This window comes from Neomonachus schauinslandi, chromosome 5 (assembly GCF_002201575.2).
Source record: "Neomonachus schauinslandi chromosome 5, ASM220157v2, whole genome shotgun sequence".
NCBI classification, from domain to species: Eukaryota; Metazoa; Chordata; class Mammalia; order Carnivora; family Phocidae; genus Neomonachus; species Neomonachus schauinslandi.
This window is the reverse complement of record NC_058407.1, coordinates 983,764-994,264: the sequence shown is the minus strand read 5'-3', so window position 1 is coordinate 994,264 and position 10,501 is coordinate 983,764. Positions and strand designations below refer to the sequence as shown.

General features: G+C 63.4%; 2 protein-coding genes across 3 annotated transcripts; one reads left to right on the top strand and one right to left on the bottom strand.

Moving 5' to 3' along the window:
• Nucleotides 1-432: 432 nt before the first annotated feature.
• ALG12 (ALG12 alpha-1,6-mannosyltransferase) lies at nucleotides 433-8,322 on the bottom strand. Of its 2 annotated transcripts, XM_021687825.2 has the most exons (10): nucleotides 7,850-8,322; nucleotides 5,818-6,041; nucleotides 5,614-5,746; nucleotides 4,381-4,554; nucleotides 3,387-3,581; nucleotides 2,831-2,934; nucleotides 2,200-2,423; nucleotides 1,090-1,259; nucleotides 888-963; nucleotides 433-783 (listed from the first exon to the last, which is right to left on the bottom strand). In XM_021687825.2, exons 2-10 carry the CDS (start codon nucleotides 5,983-5,985, stop codon nucleotides 552-554), a joined length of 1,476 nt encoding a protein of 491 aa, XP_021543500.1. In that variant the 5' UTR covers nucleotides 5,986-6,041; nucleotides 7,850-8,322; the 3' UTR covers nucleotides 433-551. The 2 variants fall into 2 exon arrangements, with proteins under 2 accessions (XP_021543500.1, XP_044771697.1); XM_044915762.1 differs by lacking the exon at nucleotides 4,381-4,554 and having other exon boundaries at nucleotides 460-783.
• Nucleotides 8,323-8,761: 439 nt separating this feature from the next.
• Nucleotides 8,762-10,397, top strand: CRELD2 (cysteine rich with EGF like domains 2). Its single transcript, XM_021687765.1, has 3 exons — nucleotides 8,762-9,042; nucleotides 9,697-9,779; nucleotides 10,283-10,397. Exons 1-3 carry the CDS (start codon nucleotides 8,917-8,919, stop codon nucleotides 10,395-10,397), a joined length of 324 nt encoding a protein of 107 aa, XP_021543440.1. The 5' UTR covers nucleotides 8,762-8,916.
• Nucleotides 10,398-10,501: the final 104 nt, after the last annotated feature.

Here is a 10,501-nt window from a genome sequence, read left to right as displayed (position 1 = left end):
CATTTCGGGTATTTTGTAAATAATACGTGCTTGTTCACTAAAGTGTAAAAGTATCAAAATTATCACTTAAAACACAACCTATGGGAAGGTAGTGTCTGGAAATATCACTTATCATGAGATCTCTAATAAGGAAACATTTAAATTTTTATTCTTGTTCCTCTGTGACTTCCCCAGAGTTTTGTCTGAGACGGAAACAGTGTGCCTGTGCCCACGAAGGACTCGCCCTGCAGCTCGGGCGGGGGCAGGAGTCACGGTCAGCAGGCGCCGAGGTTCCCACTGTCCACCATCACAAAGACTCACATGCTCTGCCCCGAAGGGGGCGCTCCCTCAGGTGCTCCAAGAGGCCCAGGGCCAGCAGCCGAGGCATGGGGCAAGGCCTGCTGTCCCCGTTGCTCTAACCGTGCGTGGTCCGGGGTGGCCGTGGAAGAGCTGGGCCTCTTCCCTCAGGCCTGCGTCGGGGGCACGTCCATGGTTCCGTTGTTTCTCGTACTGTCTCATCTGCCGGGATGCTGACGGAGCTCCGATGTCCTCGGAAGGACACTGGCCCCTTCTCAGGAAGGCCCACGGAGTCTCTCCAGAAGCACCAGCTTTGTCTTTAGGTTGACATCAAGGGGAGGCAGTGTGGTCAGGTTCAGACTCACCCCGGTGGTGCCTGCAATGCCGGCCAGGACCCGGTGTGTGTCCCTGTAGAGGGCCAGGTGCGCAGGGGCGGCCTCCATGAGGAGGTGAGTGTAAGCCAACATATGCCCCGACCCGGGCTGCACATCCTCCCTCTTCTCGTACCTGCAAGATTAGAGGGTGGCTGTACACCTGTGGCCCCCAGGGAGCCCACGCACCACCTCTGGGAGGAGCGCCTCATCTGCAGTCACAACACGGTGGGAACATACCTCCAGGCACTGTTGACCTCCAAAAACCGAGATACGCCTGTCTGTGCGGCAGCGACGTCGATGTGCAGAACGACATCTGCAGACAATCCCAAGGGCTTGGTGAGAACTGCGAGCGGTGCGCCTCTGGCCCCAGCTGCAGGTCCCAGCACGGCCCCCAGCGCCCCCTGTCCCGGGGGACACCGGCACGGCCCCCAGCGCCCACCTGTCCCGGGGGACACCAACTCATGCAGTTTCCTCATGGCCACACCACCAGGATAGTTGAAGTGGGACACATACAGGGCTGTGGCCGAGTATGTGGCATTCACCACAAGGTGTCCTACCACGAGGAGGGACCCCACTTTATACAGCCAAGACTTCTTATAATTGTTCAGCCTAGAAAGAGAACAGCACATCTCAGAAGACACTGTGGCAGAAAACAGCTCCTGTCCACCGTGATCACAATGAGCACTGATCACCACGTAGATGCACAAACTGTTAGAGAAAGTGAGTAAATACCACCTCGAAAATTTCCTCCACGTCATTCCACCCAGATGCCGATTTAAAATTTATATGATGTTTCCAAACATTCGGGTTACTGCTTAGATCAAGCTCAGGGGACAGACACATGCTGGGCGCTGCCCGGTTTGTAAGCAAAGGGGACGGGCAGGGCTGCCGCTGCCCTGGGAGCTCCGACAGAGACCACGAGGCCCCACAGACAGGGTGCTGTCTGCCTGGTCCTCTATGGTCTGCTGGCCCACTGTGAGCACAGGATGGATGAGGCCCGCACTCGGGTCAGGTGCTGCTGAGCTGTCAGCTCCCGCCATGGGCAGTGACCGTCCCGCCTCAGCCCCGTGGGACTCTGCCTGCAGCCCGGGCACCCTCTCCGGGGGCCCTTCGTTCTGCGCTGGGCCATCTCCCTCCTTCGGTAACCCCCACACCATCTCATGCCCCAAGCCCTGGGGCCAATAGCACTCCCCGCCCTTCCCCCTTCCTCTGGCCTGTCATCTGCCTGGACAAACACCCTGCCAGCAGGGCCTGTCCCTCCGAGAAGTCAGCCCCGGGGACTACCCACCTGACCGAAGCCTGCCCGGCCGCCCTGTGCACTGGCTACCCCGTGAGGGTCCTCCCCGGGCGGCCGGGCCCTGGACGGTGTGCACAGCCGTGTGGAGACAGGCCCGACTGATCACAGACCGTCGGTGGCCTGAGGCTGGCCCATCCTGACCTTGCTGCCCTCCCTCAACACAGGCGCCCGCTGAGACACGTCTGTTCACCCAGCGCCTGCCCCGCGTGACGGCGAGTGCGTGCGGCACGGCTGTGGACGCAGCGGACTCACAGGCAGGCGCAGCCCCTGGCGGCCACGATGTTGAGCACGGGGAAGGTGTAGATGACGAACCGCAGCTCCTTGTGCGGGAGCAGCGAGTACAGGGCCACGAAGCCCAGCGAGGGCGGCAGCAGCACCAGGGCCCTCCTGTCCACGGCGCCCAGGGGCACGAAGAGCAGGCTGCAGCCCAGGCCGCGGGGCAGGGCCGAGTAGAAATACCACAGCAGCGGGGAGGTCTCGGGTGGGACGGTTAAGGAGGCCACACGCCAGCGAGTCACCTGTCCACGCGGAGCGGAGCGGGGCGGCACGGCGGACAGCCCCCAGGGCCCCCCTCCCCGGCCTCTCCCCCTCCCGTCCCCCCACCCCCGCTCCGCACGGCAGCACGGCCTGTCCCAGGGTGACGGGTGCGCTGGGGGCTTGTCACGCTATAGTCCCCACCTGCGCATGTGCTTGCGTACTCCGCAACAAACCGTTGCGAGTCACCGTCAGAGATGATCCCAAACGCTCAAGTACAAACAGCGTCCAGAGGCAAGGCGGCGTTTCCACAGCGGGGAGAGCAGCTCCCGCCGCGTCCCCTGAGTGAGGCCAGGGGCGCCGGCTGCCCTGCCCTGCGGCCTGACCTACAGACACACTTGAAGGATACTCCCCAGTTGGAACTTTTGTTCAGGATGGTGTTGTACCAAAGCACCTTTCCCTCCGGCCACACGAGACATCGCCAAAAATAGGAGTCCACGGCGACCGTCAGTCCTGGGAAGACGAACGAGACCCTCAGGAAAAAACATGGCCACCTGAGCAGCTCGGACTGCACCACGGCAGTGCTAACGGCAGCCCAGAGTCCCCGGCCACGGGTCGACGTCCCACGAGGCAGCCACGCTGGTGCAGAGGCCACGAGCCACGCTTCATGGGGAGCAGCCCGCGCATCGGGACATTGGCTCCCCTGGCGAGCCAGGTGCGGGGCCCAGCCGTCCCCTCCCGGCCCGGACAAGGGGGAGAGTCGGGGGACAGAGCACCGGGCAGAGGGGAGAGGGCCTCTCTGGGAAGCTCGGGCAGAACCGCAAGGGGAGCCGCGTGAAGACGTAATGCTGCTGAAGACTCAGGTGATCTCGTTTAAAAACCCTCTCTCCTGAATTTCTCTTCATCTTCCTAAAACCAGACAAAGCAGAGCTTCCACTGAAAACAGCTCCGGCGACCCCACTCACCTAAGCAGAGGGCCCCGGCCGGCAGGGCGCAGCGCAGGGCCTTTGCCACGGAGAGCCTCCGGGTGCAGAGCGGTGTCAACAGCACCAGGCCCAGGAACAGGCTCAGCTCGGCCCTGAACACGAGGATGGCGAAGGCCGAGAGCCGGGTGAAGCGGGCCCACTTCAGCTGCAGCCAGGCCGTGAGGGCCAGCAGCACTGCAAGACATGGGGTGCCGGGGGCAGGCCGATTGACTTCCCCATTGTGAAAGCCACACAGAACCCTCCAGAAGACAGCCAACGCCATTCAGACCCAGATCTGCTGACACTGGGCCCGGGCTCCAGCCATGGAGCCTGCCGCATCACTCGGCCTGGGGCCACTTCTGCGGGCCCGACTGCACCCGGACCCCAGATGACTGCATCCCGCAACCTGCTTCCTAGCAGCCACACGCCCCGGCTGCACACGTCTGGCGCTAGCCTCGCCTGGCCTCCCTCCAGGCACGCAGCATGTCTTGCTGGCTCCACGGGGGTTCCTTCGGAATGGCGCCTGCCTGCCACCTTCCCCACCACACCACAGGGGTCCCCTCCCACGGCATGGGGAGGTCCCGGCCGTGCCTCTGCTCTGACCGGCACAGACCCCCAGACCCACGCCATCCACAGCCTCCCGTCCCACTGGCTCTCGGTCTCCTCATGGCTCCCAGGGTACGACCATTCTCCCATCTGCCTGGGTCACCCCCAGGACACCTGGACAGAGCTGCCCGTCTGCTGCGCAGGCAGCTTCTGTCTGCCCAGCACTCACTGTCCGCAGGCTAGGGGAGCCCTCCCAAATGGCCTCTCGCTGGAAAGTGCACCTCCATCCAGCACCGAGGCCCTGCTTCTCGTCACAGGCTATCCTGTCACCGGGCATTTCCGAGATGCCCAGCAGGAAGCAGCTTTCGTCAGGCAGACACACCCTGGACAGACACCCCTTCACCTGGCCAGTGTGCCCAGTGACCCGCGTGGCTCAGCAACTACCTACCCACGGGCAGGGCCAGCACGTTGGGGAGCGTCCGCGTGCAGTAGAACATCAGGTGGAACTGTGTGGCTGTCACCCAGCAGAACATGGTGGCCACTGTGGCCCCAAACTGCCGCCTCACTTCTTTTTGTAAAGTCCAGAGTCCGAAGATGACGCCGAGTCCAAGGACAGCCCTGACTAAACAAACACGGCAATGTGTGTGGCCGGCAGCGACAGGTGTGGGGAAAGGGGATCCCGACAGGTTACTGGTGACGATGAGTTAATGACCAGGTGACAATAAAACCACCTCAAAAGAGGGGAATCGACTCTGCTACTGAAAACAGACGGGGCGTGGGGAACGGACAGCCTGGACCCTGGCACCGCGACCCTACAGCTTCGCTGTGACCGCGTGGCCTGGGGCACGTGGGCTCTGGGAGACACGGCCACTGGGCAGGGCAGGCAGTGTCCAGAGGTCAGTGTGATGGGCTCAGGTGACGTGACAGCTCCAGGGCCACACATGCTGAGAGCCCGATGCTCAGACGTGGCGCTGGCTCTTCCGTCTGGGGCTCCCTGGACCCCACAAAACCAGCACAGCTTGTTTAGCTGCCCCCCCGGGGTGGCGGATTTCCGGGAGTCTACGTACAGGCAGACAGCTAGCTGCAGAGTGTGTTTGAGTTCATTGGGGAAATGTAAATAACGTCCGGGTACAGACACGATAAAAACGTACTAAAACGGAAAAATGGTGGTTGTTGGCTCAACGATGAGGTTGTGGGGCAATATGTACAGAACGTTCTAAATTTGGTTTTGAAAGTTATGCACGTGGGCACACAAAAAGATCCAGACCGATCTGCACAAAGCCCTATCAACGGTGACCTCCGGGTGGGGGAAGGGAGGCCTCGGATGCAGACGGATGCAGCAATGGCAAGGCTGGTTGCTCCTCGGCAGGAGGGTGCAGCACCGCGGGACGCGCCACGAGCCCGCTGCATCGCCCGCCTGGGGAGGAAGGGCCCGGCACCCTCACTTCACGGACCCGAGAGCAGAAGTGAGAAGCGCTCAGTTAGCTGTCCCAGCTTATGCCCCAGAAAGGGCCGATGTCTGAGCTGCCCTCGTGCTCCAGACCACCACGGTGAGTGGCCACAGATGGCCAAGCTTCCAACGGAAGGACACTCCCGAAGGAGGGAGCCTCCACCGGGCTCCCTGAAATCCCCTGACCACACTACGGTTCTTCCTTCCGTCCTCATCTGAAGACCCCCTTACCTACTAGCTGAGAATAAAACTTGGATGCTTCTAGCAGGGACAGCACATAGACCGCAGGGCTGGAGAGCACCGCCACGGCCAGGGGCCCGAGGAACGTCCTGGGGACCACTCCGGGGAACTCGAGATGGTCATACTGCAGGGAGAACAGAAGGTCAGTGGGCGCCCGCGTGGGGATGCTGCACGGTCTTGGACGCAGGGGCTCACCTTGTCCACGTCCAGCCGGTGGTAAAGCAGGTCATGCATGGCCTGCAGGTTGAAGCTCTCCTCCACTTTGGCATAGGGGCAGGTGATGAGGTGGATGGCGGCTACAGCCAGCAGCAGCCCCAGCAGCCGGCGCTGCCTGCCCGCGCCCGACGGCCTCTTCCCAGCCATCGCGCTCTCCCGCCTCCCGGGCCTTCAGTGGTCATCAACAGTGTGGCTCTGTGAGCCTGGGGAGAAGACGAAAACGCAGATTCCCAGGTTTCAAAAGTCCCCTGTGAGTTAACACCTGGGGGTCTGGGTGAAGGGTGTGTGTGAACTCTTTAAACTCCTGTTGTGGGGGCGCCTGGGTGGCTCAGTCGTTGGGCGTCTGCCTTCGGCTCAGGTCATGATCCCAGGGTCCTGGGATCGAGCCCCGCATCGGGCTCCCTGCTCGGCGGGAAGCCTGCTTCTCCCTCTCCCACTCCCCCTGCTTGTGTTCCCTCTCTCGCTGTGTCTCTCTCTGTCAAATAAATAAAATCTTTAAAAATAAACAAACTACTGTCATTAACATCCATAGATCTGAACACATCAAAAAAGAAAGTTCAAAGAAAAATCATGCTTGAGCGCCTTTTACGTCTTAACCAGCTACCTCACGCTCTGAGCTGTGTGCAGATATTTCCAGGAAGAAAGGCTTTATTTGCAGGACTGAGTTGGTCCTCCAGGCAGCCAGGCCCGGGGCTGGCCCAGCCTCTGGAGGGCAGCAGGGTGGCCCCTGCCCTCGAGAGGCTCAAATCTGGCAAGAGAGTAGGTCCCCATGGTCTGGGCAGAGAGACCGGGGACAGGAGGCTGTGGGGCGGGAGGGATGCGTCTGGAGGACCACAGAGGGGCAGCCACAGGAGGGCAGGAGGCGGGATGCAGGGCTCAGGGCAGCCAGCGAAGCCCCTGCATCCAAATACAATGGGACAGGAGCTGTGGACGCCTGCCCTGCTGTGTCCTGCCCCTCACCCTGGGAGCCACGTGGCACCTCGCGTTGTGCACATGACTACATAGGTGGCAAAAACATGAGCGTGTCCTCGAGGTGTTCAGACAGGTGTGCCTGCGGTGGGTCACCAAAATCCCAACAGGGCAGTGCCAGGAGGAGCCTATGGTACCAGGCTTCCCGGGAGACACAGAGTTTTCAACTTGTCGGGAGGAAAGATGACAAGCTCTTCTCTTCCAGTTTCTGGCTTCCCTTAAAACATGATTTTATTTGGTCAAATAAAACTTGATCAAAACCAGAAGGATCAGAAACAAAAGGAGAGAGCCACCGTGCTCACTACTTTTTACTGGAGGGAGATTTATGAAGCCTGTGGTCGCCAGAGACGGCAACTGGGGGACCCACAAGGGAAGGAAAATCTATGGAGTAGGAGCAGGAGTCCTGCTCAAGGTGGTGGTGAGGTGGGGGCAGGAGGGGAAAGGGGCTTTAATAAAAAGAATTACCAAGACAGCATGCAATTCCTTTCTTCCCAGATATGAAAACCACGGAGGGACAGAGCTGTTACCAGTTTGTCCCCCTGCCTTTCCAAAGCGTAAGCTGCTTGAGGGTGGGACTTCTCTGCCCCCCCCCCCCCCCAAGGAGCAGGGACTCGGTCATCATAGGAGCCAAGCGTGAATGGCGCTGGCGCTGTTCTCTCCGCAGAGCCTGGTGCGCAGCAGGGCTCGACGAACTACGTGAAGAGGAAATCCAGCAAAACTCTTACACGTGGATCTCATCACAGCAGCTGCGGTTTCATTAAAAACGCGTTAATGTTTTAACTTCCAGCAAAGCCGAGGAGACCCCAGGACGCTCGTAGGGTACTCTCGGCTCCCCTTGCTGTTACGAGGGGGGGAAGCTGAAAGAAACCGGAGGCACCCACACACCAGCTGTCGAGACGCTGCAGGAGAATGTTGCTTGGCCGAGCGCGTCGCGGGCCCACAGCTGTCCCGGGGCAGCTAAGACCAGGCCTGCCCCGCCCCCGCCCCCGCCCCATGCCGCCGCCCCGAGGCCGAGGCCGCTCCCCTGCAGGAAAATGCATACCGTCAGCTCGCAAGCTGCGGGGTGCGGACGGCCGGCGCCCAACCCGGCCGCCTCTGTCCCGCAGGAGGCCGAGGGCAGAAGCCACAGGCGCGCCGCCTACGTGGACCGCACCAGCAGCGCCGAGGCCGAGCCGGAGCGCGGGCCCAGCGCCCGGGAAGGCAGGGCGGAGGCAGGTGCAGAAAGCAGGTGCGGCGCCGCGCGGGGCTGGAGACCGAGAGGGCCGCTCGACGGCTGCACCCGGGCGCCGCAGGGGCACACAGGCCGGCTCTCGGCGGAGGAGGCCACCTGCGAGGGCCCTCCTGTCCCGCCAGCTCGGGGCGAAGGGCTCTACCGAAAACGGACGACCCCCAGGCTGGAGACAAGAGCGGCAGCTCGAGGCCAGAGACGACCACGGCCGAGGCTCGTCGTGGCTCTCCTCATTCAAACCCGGGTTCCCGCGCCAGCCGCCTCGGGCCGGCGGCGACGCTCCGCCCGCTCGGGGTCCCCGCCGCCCTCCCCGGCAGCCCGGGTCGCGCCCTCGCCCGCCGCGAGCCCCGGCCGCGGTAGGGCGCGCTGACCTCGCCAGCCCGCGGCGGCGTCCCTCGAAGCACGGCCCCTACGCCTGCTCGCGGCCGGAAGCGGAGTGACGGAAGCCGAGAACCGACGAGAGGCCCTTGCCCAAACCTAACATGGCCCCCCAAGCCTAGTTACCGTCGCGGCGGGGCGCCCTCCCTGCCCGGAGTAAAGATGGCCGCCGCGGGCGGAGCGCGCGGGGAGCCGGCTCCGATCTCCACGCCCCCGTCCCCACCCCTCCCGGCTGGACGCTGACCCGGGGCCTTCCTATTGGTCGCTTCTCGTGGCGAGCCCGGATTGGGCCACATGGGGACGGGGTGGTTCCCACGGGCCAATAGCGGCGCGAGGGCTGGCGGTGGGCGGAATCCCGCCCGGCGCCGTCAAGTAGCCCCGGGAACTGCCCGCACCGCGGAGCGGTGGGCGCCGCAGAGGCCGAGCGCTCGGCCGGTTCCCGCTGCACCTCGGCTCTGCCCGCGCGGCTGCGTCCTGCGCAACGCTGCCCGCCTCGGCCCGCCATGCGCCCGCCGGCCCCGTCCGCGCTGGGGCTGCTGCTGCTGCTGCTGCTGCCGCCGCCTGGTGAGGCCACCAAGAAGGCGACGCCCTGCAAGCGCTGCCGGGAGCTGGTGGACAAGTTCAACCAGGTGGGCTGGTCGCCCCACGGGGGACACGGAGACGGGGCGGGGGGGCCGGCCTGGGGGGCGGCGGGGCCGAGGCCGCCCCGCCATGGACCGGGGTCACGGACCCAGGGTCGCCCCGCGATGGACCGGGGTCGCCCCGCCATGGGCCAGGGTCACGAACGCAGGGTCGCCCATAATGGGCCGGGGTCACGGACCCAGGGTCGCCCCGCGATGGATCGGGGTCACCCTACCACGGGAACAGGGTCACGAACCCAGGTTCGCCCCGCGATGGACCGGGGTCACGAACCCAGGGTTGCCCGCAATGGGCTGGGGTCATGAACCCAGGATAAACTCGGCATGGATCGGGGTCACCCCACAATGGGCCGGGGTCATGAACCCAGGGTCTCCCCACAATGGACTGGCGTTGCACCGCAATGGACCGGGGTCACCCCACCATGGACTGGGGTCATGAACCCAGGGTCGTCCCACAATGGACCGGACTCACTCCAGGGATGGACCCCAGGTCACCGTGGTGATGGACCCGGGGTCACCGGCAATGAATGGCTTTGTCCTCACAGTGGACACGAGTCACCCCCATGGTGGACTAGGGTTGCTCCCACGGGGGATGTGGGTGGGGGCAGCAGCGCTGAGCCCTGTGCCCGCCCTCTCTCCCCGCAGGGAATGGTGGACACCGCAAAGAAGAACTTTGGCGGCGGGAACACAGCTTGGGAGGAAAAGTCGCTGTCCAAGTATGAGTTCAGGTGGGTGCCACACCCCTGCTCTGACAGCCCAGCTTCGGCACTTGACATGTCACCGCGAATGCCATCACCCACACTGACGACGGGGACACACACGGGGTCCCTTCAGTGCAGTCACTTGTGCTCTGGCCCCTAAATGGCCTTTTGCTTCCACACTTGTCCCCACATCCACTCTCCACATGGCAGACAGGGTGGTCTTTTAATGGTGCACGCGGGAACTGAGTCCCACCATGTAAAGGGTCGCTGGCTTCCCCGCAGGTCGGGTTAGCCCTCTGCCTGTCGCACCCCATGTCAGGGTCTCCCTTGCCACCCTGACCACCGCCCTCTGAGTTTAATTCTCCCCGTGGTACCGACGGCGCTCGTCCCCAGCTGATGTGTTCTGCACCAAACTGCCACCATCGTTCCCACCTAGCACCAAGTGGGGCCTCAGGATGTCCCTGTGGGACGGACGCTGACCACCTGGGCTTGCCTCCTCACCTTGCAGTGCTGACAGGCTTGTGTTTCAGTGAGGTCCGGCTGCTGGAGATCACCGAGAGCCTGTGTGGGAGCAGTGACTTCGAGTGCCACAGTCTGCTGGAGGAGCACGAGGAGCACCTGGAAGCCTGGTGGCTGCGGCTGTGAGTGTCCCCGCGCCCCCCACCCTGTGCCCCCCAGGCCCACGCCCCCGTCCCCCCCGCCCCCCCCCCCCCTCAGCGTGGCCCCCCGCCCCCCCCCCCCCCCCCCGC